We start from the raw sequence: 13,548 nt of genomic DNA on the forward strand, positions 1-13,548 counted from the left end.
GTGGAAGTGCGGCTTGTCTTGCGTGAGCTCACGAGCGGTACGACTCGGGCGTTACTACGGTCTGCCTGTAACCGGTTCCCCCTGGCTGTTCGTAAGAAATCTTCATTTAAGCGGTGAAGACGAAGAAGTTCATTGGCCAGCGCGGCTGTTATGATACGATTGACGCTGGCCGAGGAGCGTACCTAATGAGGATGATATCAAGAAATTTTGTAAGCCTCTGGCTGGGCTCTTGCGGAACCTAGACTTCGGAGTCGCTCCATGAACCGCGACGGGAGCTCTCATCCGTAGCCTTGATCCCTGACTTTCGCCTGAAACGCTGGCCGGTATTCCTTGGTTGTTCTGTACACTCGACGATTTACTTTGAAGGCAAAAGTCTCGTTGAAAGCTTATCGTAGAAATCCTCGCTGTGTAACGTTTCCTAGACGAGTAGCATAAGCGACACATGCTTGCGATGCGGCACACACGCGTCTTGCCTGTAACAACCAATGCACATGTAACACGAACCCAGCGAGATCGTCAACGGAGATTTGCTTTTGATTACCATTACGCTGGGCCTCTCCTACTTCGCAAACTGTGGTTAGTCGCACGCCTTCATGCGCGCCACAAATATTCGAGGGTCCGTTCTGAACAGCAGCACGGATCGTCTCTGCTGCAACCAGCCACGATGAAGGATGGATCCGCAATATCGCCCTAAGTATGCACATGGCCAGGTGATCATGATGATTGTACCCAGGCCAGGACACCAGATACTCGCTAGACGTCTTGAAATGTTGGCAAGATCCGAAAGAGCGGTGGAAGCTCGCGGCTATTGATCCGTGGACCTATTCCAGGGTCCTCCTGCTCGAGTAAGTCCGCCTGACACGGAGTACAGCACGAAGCAGAGCCGTTGGGCGAATCGTCAGAAAACCTTGGTCTTTAACCTTTGTCAAGCGCTCACGGTTGCGACGGAAGACGATGATGCGCCGTAAGATGAAGATCCGCCTAGGATTTCGCCATGGGATATACCGATATCGCTTGCAGCTGCCTCATCGAAGAAACGGTTGCACATCGTCATCCTGTGTCGGGCTGTCGGTCGTGTTAGCATTCAGTGGTTAGCCTGGTACGGCGCAGATGTGAGCCGGGGAAGGAGCAGAGCCGATGTTTAGGGGCCCACTGTGGGCATCATCGCATTGCTAGCTGCAGCGCCAGTCCTCATGCTACCACTTGCTGTTCACATCATATTGACCGCGATTCCAACCGCAATCGCATTAGCAATTGCCCTTTCGAAGCACCGCCGATGGTAACAAGAACAGACGTCAGAGGTGTTCCTGCATCATGCGCAAGCAGCGCGCCTTTCGTCCGGCCGTATACTGACTCGCCCTGCTTCTCAGAGCGAATCTGGCGTCCCTTCTAGAAGATACCTCTTCCTTTCAGCGGTTTCACAATAGCGCCGAAGCCATGTGCGGACCCGTCCGTTAGGCCGGCGATCAGCCTGGCATCTAAACTGGCGCAAGCCCACACTGGGCAGCTTCTACTCCCATACGGTGTACAATTTCTAATATAGTAACTTGAATAATTCCTGCTTGGACTGACCGGATAGCGGCGCTCTTTCCTACATGCTCCAGAAGGATGCTAGCCTCGTTCAACACCATCAATCTGGATCTGAGGTTTGCCTAATCTTCATGCAAGCCTACAGAGACGACAGCACATAGCGCTGATCAGAACTCACCGATCGTACAAGGCGCTACCGATTTGAGTCATCTACAACAGCTTTCGCCCACACCCTCGAATCCATAGTACAGCCGATATCGACAACGCAGAACCAAAACGAAGCAACCAATCCAAGAGTACCTTGTATTGCTGGCTCAAATAGGCTTTGCGTCCGTCTGTACCGTGGCGAGCGTGACCATATCCTATCCGGTACACGCTTCTGAGAAAGATGTGCAACCAAGATGATTCGAAAGCAGATAACCCAATGCGAATCAGGACTGAACACGTAAGACAGCGGATAAACGGCGGAATGGAGGTTCAGGACGCTTCAAAGCATAGAAAAGGAAACAAAGAAGGCCCGAGATGGTTGTACATCTGACCAGAAATCTGCGTCCACACCTAGGTTAAAAGGAAACGACCTGCCTCCGCGGAGTGAGATATCCGAAAGTAAGACGACAATGCCAGTTGGCCTCCCAGAGGCATGTGAAGTAGATACGCGAGCGTGTCTCCGACCGAGGTTGGGAGAGCTATCGCTTGTAAAGAAAAAGGAATAATTACGAGTCGTCCGCGGAACACAAGTTCAAGATAGGAAAACCACTTCGACATCCAGGACGGCGACATTGGTACAGCAGTGATGATATACCCGTCATGATAGACGCATGTTCGGTACGCTCGTTAGGGTCCTGTCGATTTCCTGGAATTCAACACACCTTGCAGGATGAGAGTCGTAGTGTGACGCTTCGTTCCCAGCGCATCGAGCAAGCGCACATCAACGAGGTTGCCAGCGCGACAAGCTCTACTAGGCCAGTGTATCGAGATCGTCTGGTGAACATTGAGGATCATGTGTGCGAAGTATAATACGGGCGCGAAGCTGACAGAGACAAGACTGTTTGAGATGTTGCAAAGATCCATTCATGTCAATGCAAGGACTATATACGATTGCGAATATTTACAGTGAAGTGTGTTTCATCTCAGGGATACTGATCAGCGAGTCACCCGTCTAGCAGGTGAACTTCTTTGGGCCAGGGATGGTGTAGGTGGAGGCCTTGTAGGCATCGTAAGTGATGCCAGCGTCAGAGCCCTTGTAGGCGCCGGGGAAGGAAACAAGACCACTGGGCTTTGTGCTTCCACCACCAGTGACCTTGAGCTGATGGCAACCAGGGTAGAATTGGGCACCAGGGTACTGGTACGCGGCATGTAGCGCAACAATTTCGTGGCGAACGAGGTAGTAGCCAGGGGCAATGCACTTGGGGATAGTGTAGGTGACGGAACCGCCAGGAACCTGGAGAGCGTCGGAGCCCCAGACATCTGAAGTGCCTTGACGGCCATCTTCCTGGACCTTGAACCAGACAGCACTGTCACAACGTTAGCACGACGAAAGTTGGACGAAAGAGAGTGTCACTTACGCAGACTCGGGCATCCAGTCGTTACAGCCAGTGTCGGGGCACTTGGCCATGTATGTGATGGTAGGACCCATATGGCTCTCAGGCCATAGCGTCCAGAAGAGCTCAACATCAGAACCAGCGGCAGCCTCAGCATGCAGGGCAGCAGGCTTGGAGCCGTTGATACCACCAGCAGCGTAACCACCGCATTGGATATCAGAGATGGCAACGTCCTCAACAGGTCCGTTGCCCTGGATGGGACGCGAGATACGCTTCACGTCGGTCATGTAAGGGTCCTGGTAAGGCTGGTAGAAGACGTATTCCTTGCCACCGATGGTAGCGTTGTTGACATAGCCGTGAGCTGCAACGGCAGTAGCGAAAGCGAGGGCGGAGGTGATGTACTTCATGGTGGAAACGTTCGATTCGAAGGACTTGAAGAGAGAAGTGAAAGTGTGTTGAAGATACGATCCTGCGTAATGAGCGTGGTATAAGCCGAAGAAGTGAAGGACTTTTTAAGTTGGAACAAAAGAGTGAATGGATGCAATGCGATCGGTACTGAGTGACCTGGATGCCGGAATAGATTGCTCGAGGTTGCAGCTCTTATAGTACACATGGTTTGCTCGGTGGTAATTACTCCACGACACAGGGCTGCTGTGCGTCACACAGGATTGTAAAATGTTTGAAACTTGCCATGGCGATGCATGCTGGAGGGCGATCATGAAGGAGGGTGCGTAGATTAATCACGGCACGCTAGCGACACATGGTGGTCTTGGTGACTCCACAGTTCCCCTTTGAGGCTTGATCTAGCCGTTGTCCCCGTAAAGGAACACGTTGGAAGTAAGCGAGATGAGTGTTGGTAGTAGAGTCTCTTGTCAGACGTCATATTTATCGAGTCCAAGCAAACATGCTTTTTGCGAGGAAACAGAATCAAGGGCGATACGCCACAGGGCGGCGGTTGCGGACGAACTAGAGTGGAGTCTCGACCGTCTTTGAAACATGGCGTGCAAAACATGTCAACGACGCTTGCGATTCACGATTGGTGGACATGAGTAGATGCTTGGTCGTTGTCTCAGATTAGAGATGGCATACACGTGATTGCGGATGTCGCTACCGGGTTATCCTGCGTCGTCGGAGAAATTAATTTGTATGTTATATAGAGAAAGCCGGGTTGCCGGTCGACATTGTGTCACGATGCCACTACCTGAATGCCGAACGCCTTAGATTGCTGCGGGATTGCTGCGATGCGGCCCGGGGGGTTGGGGATAGGGTTTGGAGCGGACGCCATGTTAGATTGCGATGCGCTGGACAAGATCTTGGCTTTGGCTAGAAGGTGTGGGCGAAGGAATCCGATGAAAGTCACAAATTTATGTGCATGGTCAATGTGAGGTCAGACACTCGGTGCTGCGTTAAGTATATAAGTAACAGTGTCGAGAGTTGCGTTGGGCTCATAAGGCAGCTGACTATCATACTCGTGCGACCAAGGCTTCGGTGACTATGTAGCACATTAGCAGATACAATGTTTGCATGACATCACTGAACACAGTCTTGGCTCATACTCATGAATGAAATGCAGAAGCATTCATAGGCATCAGAGAGTAAGTATTAACACAGCTGCATGAAGTAACCTGCAACCTATCCATGAACTCCGAGTTATGGCCGCAGACGTTGGAGTATGCCAACACCATGCCCTGAGCTCCAAAAAAAGATCGCCATCTACCCATGTCGTGATTTCTCTAATATCCAGTGGCACCCGGTGCCTTCTCATCTTTCTTCAAGCTGAGCAGTAGTTCTCGGAATCGGGCCTTTTCGCTACCTGATGCGCCGCCCTTGGTGCCCTTTCCACTCAGATCAACCAACTTGGCGATGCGCTCCCAGCTGGTGCCGCCTGCAGTGGTGTCGTCGCGGTTTGCGAGGAACTCCTCAGCCTCCTTTCGTGTCTTGGCAATCTCCTTGTCCTTCTTGTTGTTGTAGTTCTCGTAAAAGTCGTCAATGTTCTGCTGGGCCTCCTTGATCGTCCTCTCTTTGCGCTCGTGGGAAACCTCGTCGCGGTGCTGGATCTGGAGGTCGCGGCGCTCGCGCCATTCCCGAATGACGTCGGGTTCGGGTGAGTCTGATCGCTGTGGGGTGAAGGATGGGGCTGGTTGACCGGGGAGGAAGGGCAAGCTGGAGCCTGTGATGGTGCCGCCGGGAGCCATGTGCTGCTGAAGTCAGTAGGTTGCGCCAGAATATGGTTGTTCCATGGTCAGTCAGATCCCAGCTGGCAGAGGGAGTAATTGTACATCGAACATGCCAGATCGCATCCTTTCGCGGGCTGCTGTCAGGGAAGCAGACGGTGCTTACATCGTTGGTCGTGTCGATGGCGGGGAAAGAGCTCTCGAAGCCGCTCATCTCCTGGCCGCCCACGTTGGCCTGGCTGAAGTCTCCCCCAAGCAGGTCATCGTCGCCATCCTCAACCGTCGCGGCCCGGTCGTTTTCTGAGGCAAACTGGTCGGCATCGTCTCCGAGGAGAGCGCGTTCACGGTCCAGAAAGTTGCTGGCATCGTTGTCATCGCCGGCAATGTCGAAGTCTGCTGCATCGCCGCGCGCTTCAGTCTGGCCTGCGAGGTTTAGCATTGGATGCGGAGCTGCTTCGGGGGTTCAATGGCTGAGCTCACCAGCATCAATCTCGTCTAACGAAGGAAATCGGTCGGCCATTGTGAGGGTGGTGTGTGCGGTGGGTATCGTGAGAGGGGAGAATACAGAATTGGCGACAGTGGATTGCGTACAGGTGTCTTGTTGTTGCGTCAGGCACAGTTACCGTCCGTCACGGCCAGGGAGCTGCTTGGCGCGACCGAGCCACGTTTAGCCGCATACCACTTAGCGTCAAGAGCTTCCCTCACCTCCAGCTCTCTCTTCCATTCCCATCCCCAACACACGTCATCACTGTAGTCGCGAGCACTCGCAAAGCATATATCGCACGCTGAAGGCTTCATCAACACTGCTGCCATCACTTGCATCGCCGCAACTTAACTGTCGTACTAGTCGCGTGCGCGCCGTCTTTCAGTAGCTGGCTGCAGCTTTTATTCGTGAAGACTCTAATCATGGCTTTCACCGAGGACAGCCTCAAGGCAAAGCTCTCATCGCTCAATGAGACGCAGGACGCCATCTCCACCGTTGGTCAATGGATCCTCTTTCACAGGTAAAGCCTTCCATCTTCTGCCAAGACCACATTGTGAGGTTGGCGCAATCACTTTGTCTGCATCCATGTGCTTCACGCGACGGACTTATGCTAACCGCACGTGTACAGACGACATGCCGAGCGCATCGCCCAAGTATGGCTCCAACGTATGAAAGAGGTGCCGCCAAACAAGAAGCTGGTTCTCATCTATCTCGCCAACGAAATCACGCAAACCTCCAAGATGCGCAAGAAGGAGGAGTTTTTGCGCGCATACGAGCCCATCCTGGCCGAAGGGACGACAGTAGCCTACAAAGGCTCCCCCCACGAGATACAGAACAAGATTCGGAGAGTAGTCGAGGTTTGGAGGCAGCGCAATATCTTCAACCAGGCTGTACAGCAGGCAGTAGAGAGGTCAATAGACGACGTTGATCGCACCAAGTCTACGCGCAAACCTGCTCTTGGCGGATCGCTCTTCTCCAGCTCGACAGTTCCGCCTGAACTCACGCCTGTCGCGCCGCTGGCCACCACCCTCCAGAAAGCCGACCTCGCGACAAAACCCGCCGTCACCGCCGCCAACCAGGACTATGAGAAGCTCACCAACCCGAACGCTGCGATTCCATCCCCGCCCATGCACGCTGCAGGGCTCGCTGCGCTCTGTAAGAAGCTTGCGCTGGCCGAAGGTGCTGTCGCTGAGAGCATCAAGGCACGCAAGGCCCTGATCACCGGCCTTGAGCAACTCCTCGAGACGAACAAGAGGAAACTGGTTGACGAGGAGGCACAGGAGGCTGACCTGAAGACGCGCAAAGACGCTATAGAAAGCCGAAAGCGCGCCGTCGAAGAAGCCATCCTCAAGGGCTTGTCAGCGGCAGAGCAGAATAGGATCTCGACTGCGCCTCTTCCAGTTGCTACGACCTCGCCGGTCGCTGCTACCTTCTCAGCTGCGCAGGAACGCCCTGAAGTCGAGGAACTCACTCCTCCGCCTATGGAGTCCTTCACGCCTGTTGGATCCCCCCAGCAAGCCCCCGCACCCAGAAACGACCCCGTACCGGCCATCCGCGACGACGAAATGCCTCAACCCGTTGCTCACCCTGTCGTGCCAGAGACTGCCCCTGCGCCCGCACATCACACAACCCAGCCAGAGTATGCAACCGCAATTGGCGAGCTGAACCAGCACCCAGCCGCAGACCTCCTCAAGAGCCTGCAACACGCGCGACCAGGTGCCGAAGGTGGTGTCTATGGCCAGCAAGCGTATGAGAATGCGCACAAGAAGAGGAAGATGAGCAGGAATGCGGACGATGACTTTGCCGCATTCGCTGGCGACCGAGACATGGCCGGTATTGACGACAACTTTGCCGAGCTGATTTAGGAAAGCTGTTGTCTCAGCATGGCCAGAGGAGTTGGTTGTTTGTAAGCATATCTGAGGCAACGAATTAGACGTACGGATAGCTATAGGGGAAAAGTCAAAAGGCGCACACATGTAGCTCAGAGCACATGGCCATGTCGAAAATTGTTATTCAAAGATACCAGGATCCATCATAATGTACAATTACAGCATTCATGCTACCCCATATGTCCGTCGTCATAATTCATTCTAGCATCGCAAGCCGTCAATAGGCGCGCATCTCACGCCTGTCCTGGCATCTTCCTGTTCTTCTCAATCTCGCCCATAATCTGCTGACCCTCCTCGGTAGTTGCGTCAATAACGCCCTCCTCGAGGCTCAGCATGCCACCCTGACCCAGCTTCTCTACCACCTCTTCCGCCTCATCCACACTCATCTTGGCTAGTACCTTGTTTACCTCGTCCAATTTCCCGCTCTCAAGCGCTCGCTGCAATCCTGGTGGGAAGCTTTCGAAGATCTGCCTTGCTTGCTCTTCTGCCTCTTTTTCTTGGGGGTCTGTAGCAACCGACTCCTTGGGCGGAACAGAAATGTTGATTTGCGTGTTGGGGTCTACGGCGTGGAGTTGGATCTGCTCTACACCTGCGCCTTCCGACTGTGGGTTCTCAGCGCGTTCTTTCAGGATCTCAGCAGCGCGTGTCTTGATACGGTGGTATGTAGAATCCACATCGTCATTGAACATCTTGCCGGCCTGGTGATCTTTCGTTTGTATGCGCTTGAAGAAGAGCTCCACGCCTTGCCGGCCACCAAGTTGACGGCAGTACTGCAGCAGAAGACCTTGGTGCACGCATTGTCTAGCGTGTTTTGGCTTGCCATCGAGTTCGGAATTGAAGGCTTCGACAAGGAGTCCGTCGGTCTCTTTTTCGGCCAGGATCTCTGGGTGCGCCATCAGGAATTGTAGACATGCATACCAGTCTCCGACTTTTATCTTTGCAAATTGCTGCGCGAGGGGTGAGGCGGTGATGTCGTCGTCGTCATCTTCCGGGGAGGCTTCAACGACGCTCCCCTCTTCGATGTCGCCATCTGCGCCCGATGATTGACCTGTGTCTGTCCGGGTGGCTGCAGGCCGTTGCGGGTTGTTAAGCAGTTCGACTGTGGACTCCTTCTTCGCTATTGTCGAAGACGACGCGGCGGCGGCCTTCTTCTTCTGCTCTTCTTCCGCCTTCTTGACGTTGGAGTAGCTGAAGCCCTCGTGGATGTCATCGCTAGTAATGTGCTTCTTGTCCTCCTTTTCCAGCTCGTCCAGCTTTGCCAGCAATTGACCCTGGAGATCTTGTATGCGCGCCTTCTCCTTCTCCAACCCTTGTATGAACAGTGTGTACCGTGGCTCGTCGCTCTTCTGCTCGTCAATGTCCTTCTTGACCGCGTCTACTAGACTCGCCATCATCTGTGGGTACGTGGGCTTGTCCTTGATATGCTCGTGAACGCCCTCTGGTGGTGGTGGCGGCCGATCTGAGCCGCCGTCCTTGTCGATCTTCATGTCCATCATGCTCTCCATCATGGCCTGGAAGACGAGCTGGTCGTCATTTGCGCCATTTCCCTCGGCCTGCTTGTCCTTGTGCGACTTGAGCGCGGTGAGGAGACGGTCGACGCGTTCGGTGAGGCCATCGTTGATGATGCGCTCATACTTGAGGGTGCGTATTTGGTGGCGGCGATGGTCGCGTTCCTGGTGTATTTGGGCTTGCTTTGCGCGAATGAAGGACTTTTTGTCCACGTTGGGGTGTACTTCGATGTCGCTGTCGTCAGAGAGCTCCAGGGCGTCCTGATGCGATGTCAGAAGCTGCTGCCGCGGAATCACAGAAGCGCATGACTCACCCATTTGCTGTAGTTGATCACCATCTTGGCTGAGATCTGGGTCGTGTGCTACAGGTCGGTGCTTGTGTTGCTACTCGAGGCTGCACGGTGTTTAGTACGATTGCGGGGCTGAAGTGGCATGTCGCGTTCGGACCACACTTCGTCATCGAGAATCTTCGACCAACTTCACTTTCACTCCATGTCATCCTTCACGCAGCGCTGCTATCTCCAGCAACGTCTCACTTCGCAGACAAAATGTCACGGGTACAGAAATTCGGTGATAGACCCGTATCTCAAGTGCAGCCTCGGTTGGACCATCTACTATCTTTGTGTCGGTCTCGTACGCGAACTGGAAAAGTGCCTCCGGTCCTTCCTGATGATCAACTTTGAGAAGCATCTCCTGGTTTTTGGCTTCCCTGAAGTTTTGCGATGCCTCCAGGAACACTTGCTTGCAGCACTGTATCAAATAGGAAAAGTAAACATCCCTTTTAATAGGAGTACTCCTTCGTATTGCAATAAGGCATATTGAGAGCTGTTTTGATATAAACAGAGAATCTAGAAGATTACAATACGATTAATTTTTGCAGGTTTTCTTGTTAGGAGATGATATAGGCTATAAGGTAGAGCTTGTTATCTCTGTACCTGTCTAGTTTTTTTTCTTGTATAGGTGCAGAACAAAGAGCAAGGCGATGGCCGTAGTCGATAGTGACATCCAAGCGTGGCAGGCTTTACTACCAGATAGAGCTGGTATGAGACCTTGGTTGAACTGGTTTGTTGGTAGCTTTTTTGCAAGGGTTAGGCCTGGGATTGGCCATGACTGCAAAGTTGACAAAAGAAGTATCACGAAGGGTACAGTCGTAAGCATGGCCAAAATTGGAATGCTTAGAGTACGTTTTACTCGATGGTTGGCTATGTTGTGGCTGAGGTATGATCATCTTGTATTGCAAAATCGCTCATATATATGCAGCTCCGATGGTCACTTGCAACCACTAAAGACGAAGTGAAAAGTGCGCCGGCGGGTGTGTTTATGTTCATGATATTGAATGATGTTGCTAGGACATGAAACTTCAGGTATAGTTGACGGCCGGGAATAACTTGTAAGAGCGGTACGCCGAGACGTGCGTCTGCATTGAGTAAAACTTGCTCTCGAAATATGGTACCTGTTGCTAACATTCATCCCATATTATCAAATCACCAGTAACTATAGAAACAATCGAAGGCAAGAGCTGAGGTAAAAAGTTGTCCATGAAGAGGATAATCTTTCACGTTCCAGTAAGACATCCAAGATACCTGAAATTAGGATGTGCTACACGCACTGATCAAGTTGAGTAATCGTCAAGGGTGGGGAGCTTCCCAGAGTCACTGTAAAATGAGCCGCATCCTGAACGCATTGATGAACACGGGTTGGCGAATAGTGGTGTAGAGATACGGGAGATGGCTGGAGAGAACTATCGGAGAGGTGCGATGACACGTCCCGGTCCTCGGAACGCTAATCAACGCGCTTGTCACTCAACAGGCAGGAGAAAGCCCACATCAAGCTTTTTGGCATCCGGCATCGAAGACTTGTCAACGGCAAGCTCCAAAAGCTTATCTTTTTCTCCAATGACAGTCACACGTGCGATCTTGCCGCTTCCGCCCCTGCGTTCATGTTTGTCTGACGGCGTGGGTGGCGCAGCCGACGCGATCTACATTCGCGTACCTGCCGTCAAGGCTGTATAAGAAGACGACAGCCTACTTGCTTACTGCCGCGCACTGCCATTCACTCTATTTTGACAATGCGGTCTTTTGCCTTTGGCGCTTTCGTCTCCATAGTAGCGCCTGTGTTGGGCTGCGAAGGTCATCACAGCTGCTACGGACCGTTGAAAGACGATGTCGTCCTGACCAGAAACGTTCGACGCATGCAACCGGACGCGCAGAACGCGACCACAACACCCAAGGCGCCTCTCGAATGGGGCCAAATCAACTTTATGCATACTACCGACACTCATGGATGGCTTGAAGGCCACATCAAGGAGCAGAATTATGGTGCGGACTGGGGTGACTACGTTAGCTTCACCAAGCACATGAAGCAGAAAGCTCGGAGTCTCGGTGTCGACCTGCTTCTTGTAGACACAGGGGTTAGTGTCTCTCATGATGCCCTGGCGACGATCAGGGCCACGCACGTGGTTGAGAAATATAGCAATTCCACTAACATACGACAGGACCTGCACGATGGTGCAGGATTGAGTGATGCAACGTCTCCCAATGGCAACATTTCGAACGTTATCTTCGAAAATGTCGACTACGACTTATTGACCATTGGAAATCACGAGCTCTATGTTACCGAGATCGCCTACGAGACCTTCAGCAACTTCTCCAAGGTCTACGGAGACAAGTATCTCACCAGCAACGTACAGATCATCAACCCAGCTACTGGCCAGTTCGAGTACATCGGATCTCGTTACCGTTACTTCACCACCGAACAGGGTAATTTGAATGTCTCTGAGAGTGGCTGAATGCTGATATAGACAGGGCTCCGAATCATGGCTTTTGGTGTTCTCTTTGACTTCACTGGCAACAGCAACGTCTCCAAGGTTATCAAGGCAGCCGACATGGTGAAGCAACCGTGGTTTCAACAAGCCGTGAATTATACCGAGCCGATTGATCTGTTCGTGATCACTGGTCACAACCCGGTACGGACAAGTGTCTCCAGCAGCACGATGGGCACTGTCTTCAAGGCTATTCGCAGCATCAAACCAGACGTGCCTATTCAAGCTTTCGGTGGACACACGCACATCCGAGACTTTGCTGTATACGACAACAAAGCTACGGGACTTGAGTCTGGTAGGAACGTGTGACAAGTTCTGATGTACTTATCTAACATCATTTCAGGTCGTTACTGTGAAACTCTAGGTTGGCTCGCTATGTCCGGTATCGAATCGAAGACCTGCAAAGCACAACACAACCCCAAGGGTGTACCAAATCCTACTCGTAGCGCGGTAGTACCAGCGAGTACAGGGACTGCATCTGCCAGTGCGCATCTGCCTACATCTTCTTCAAACTCCACAATCCGCTACGCTCGGCGATATCTTGACTGGAACCGTAACACGTTCGCTTATCATGCTGAGAACAGTCAACCCTATACCACATTTGACACATCTGCTGGCACTAGCATCAGTGCCGAGATCACTTCAGACCGAAGCAAGCTCAATTTGACCGATTTGTACGGGTATGTGCATTGACTATTGGCACGATCTAAGACGTCGACTAAATCTCAAACAGTTGCGCACCAGAGACATACTGCCAGTACTGCAAGCCTTTTCTGGCTGAAGGTAACATCTTTGGACTGCTACAGACTGCATTGGCTACAGTCGTCGTGAACGAAACGCGCAAGGATGTTCCAAGACTCATCATTATCAACACTGGATCTGTTCGCTTTGACCTTGCCAAAGGTCCCTTCACATACGATGACTCTTTCATTGTATCTCCCTTCGATGATGCCTTCCAGTTCATCCCCGATGTACCCTACGAGCAGGCTTCTCAGGTACTTGGTATACTGAACGCTGGTGCCTTCCAGAAGAAGAAGCGGGATCTTGAGACCGCCGACTTTGGATTCATCCCCATCCTCGCAGACCGAGACACCTGCCTCGACCCGCCGCTCACTCACCACTACGAAGGGTTTACCCGCCGATCGAAGCAAGGTGGACGTCTTATCCGCCGCCAATCTACTGCTCCTAATCCAGGTTATACGACAAAAGACGACTTCGGTACCGATGGAGATGATACAATACACTCGGCTATCCCAGACTACTCGCAACCCAACGACCTTCAGGCCAATGGCTCTTTTCCGCTTGATGGATCCATGCCAAAGACCGTTGATCTTGTGTTCTTGGATTTCATTGCTAGCTACATTGTCAACGCTCTAAACCAGCCAGATGTTGGAGGAGACTTCTCGCTCAGTCAGGTATCGTACTACATGGACAAGAGCTTTACTACCAACAGCTACCTACCAGCGTATGCTAAGATCGCCTGGCAGGCGAATGTACCAAACTGCCCTGTCGGAGAGGGAATTGGTGCCTCGTAATGTACAAAGTACTAACCGAGATATTACTGTACTTGTACAACAGTGTATGGAATGTGAACCGTGAGG

The 13,548-nt window shown here is 52.3% G+C and overlaps 5 protein-coding genes across 5 annotated transcripts; 2 read left to right on the forward strand and 3 right to left on the reverse strand.

The window, feature by feature from the left end:
* Positions 1–2,499: 2,499 nt before the first annotated feature.
* Positions 2,500–3,642, reverse strand: CC77DRAFT_364219 (glycoside hydrolase). The gene is made up of 2 exons (XM_018531382.1): positions 3,096–3,642; positions 2,500–3,044 (listed from the first exon to the last, which is right to left on the reverse strand). Exons 1-2 carry the CDS (start codon positions 3,476–3,478, stop codon positions 2,690–2,692), a joined length of 738 nt encoding a protein of 245 aa, XP_018382358.1. The 5' UTR covers positions 3,479–3,642; the 3' UTR covers positions 2,500–2,689.
* Positions 3,643–4,768: 1,126 nt separating this feature from the next.
* CC77DRAFT_1097969 (hypothetical protein) lies at positions 4,769–5,778 on the reverse strand. The gene is made up of 3 exons (XM_018529920.1): positions 5,726–5,778; positions 5,412–5,668; positions 4,769–5,269 (listed from the first exon to the last, which is right to left on the reverse strand). The coding sequence occupies exons 1-3, from the start codon at positions 5,763–5,765 to the stop codon at positions 4,805–4,807; spliced, it is 762 nt and encodes a 253-aa protein (XP_018382359.1). The 5' UTR covers positions 5,766–5,778; the 3' UTR covers positions 4,769–4,804.
* Positions 5,779–6,116: 338 nt separating this feature from the next.
* Positions 6,117–7,723, forward strand: CC77DRAFT_364309 (DUF618-domain-containing protein). The gene is made up of 2 exons (XM_018531384.1): positions 6,117–6,304; positions 6,358–7,723. The coding sequence occupies exons 1-2, from the start codon at positions 6,198–6,200 to the stop codon at positions 7,592–7,594; spliced, it is 1,344 nt and encodes a 447-aa protein (XP_018382360.1). The 5' UTR covers positions 6,117–6,197; the 3' UTR covers positions 7,595–7,723.
* On the reverse strand, positions 7,635–9,547 carry CC77DRAFT_1043147 (hypothetical protein). Its single transcript, XM_018527306.1, has 2 exons — positions 9,441–9,547; positions 7,635–9,387 (listed from the first exon to the last, which is right to left on the reverse strand). The coding sequence occupies exons 1-2, from the start codon at positions 9,462–9,464 to the stop codon at positions 7,852–7,854; spliced, it is 1,560 nt and encodes a 519-aa protein (XP_018382361.1). The 5' UTR covers positions 9,465–9,547; the 3' UTR covers positions 7,635–7,851.
* Positions 9,548–11,317: 1,770 nt separating this feature from the next.
* CC77DRAFT_943664 (hypothetical protein) lies at positions 11,318–13,482 on the forward strand (the record flags this gene model as incomplete). Its single annotated transcript, XM_018534922.1, has 5 exons — positions 11,318–11,536; positions 11,621–11,885; positions 11,931–12,242; positions 12,291–12,627; positions 12,681–13,482. The coding sequence occupies 5 exons, from the start codon at positions 11,318–11,320 to the stop codon at positions 13,480–13,482; spliced, it is 1,935 nt and encodes a 644-aa protein (XP_018382362.1).
* Between the last annotated feature and the right edge of the window lie 66 nt (positions 13,483–13,548).

Source organism: Alternaria alternata (assembly GCF_001642055.1).
Source record: "Alternaria alternata strain SRC1lrK2f unplaced genomic scaffold CC77scaffold_20, whole genome shotgun sequence".
NCBI lineage: Eukaryota > Fungi > Ascomycota > Dothideomycetes > Pleosporales > Pleosporaceae > Alternaria > Alternaria alternata.

Bases quoted from the DNA above. Each gene is read 5' to 3' on its own strand.
- CC77DRAFT_364309 (XM_018531384.1), top strand. From the start codon at position 6,198: ATGAGACGCAGGACGCCATCTCCACCGTTGGTCAATGGATCCTCTTTC. The intron at 6,305-6,357 runs GTCTGCATCCAT...GCACGTGTACAG, and splicing joins GAGGTTGGCGCAATCACTTT to ACGACATGCCGAGCGCATCG.
- CC77DRAFT_1097969 (XM_018529920.1), bottom strand. From the start codon at position 5,765: ATGGCCGACCGATTTCCTTCGTTAGACGAGATTGATGCTG. The intron at 5,669-5,725 runs GTGAGCTCAGCC...TAAACCTCGCAG, and splicing joins GTTAGACGAGATTGATGCTG to GCCAGACTGAAGCGCGCGGC. The intron at 5,270-5,411 runs GTAAGCACCGTC...TGACTTCAGCAG, and splicing joins CCATCGACACGACCAACGAT to CACATGGCTCCCGGCGGCAC.
- CC77DRAFT_1043147 (XM_018527306.1), bottom strand. From the start codon at position 9,464: ATGGTGATCAACTACAGCAAATGG. The intron at 9,388-9,440 runs GTGAGTCATGCG...ACATCGCATCAG, and splicing joins TGATCAACTACAGCAAATGG to GACGCCCTGGAGCTCTCTGA.
- CC77DRAFT_364219 (XM_018531382.1), bottom strand. From the start codon at position 3,478: ATGAAGTACATCACCTCCGCCCTCGCTTTCGCTACTGCCGTTGCAGCT. The intron at 3,045-3,095 runs GTAAGTGACACT...ACGTTGTGACAG, and splicing joins GACTGGATGCCCGAGTCTGC to TGCTGTCTGGTTCAAGGTCC.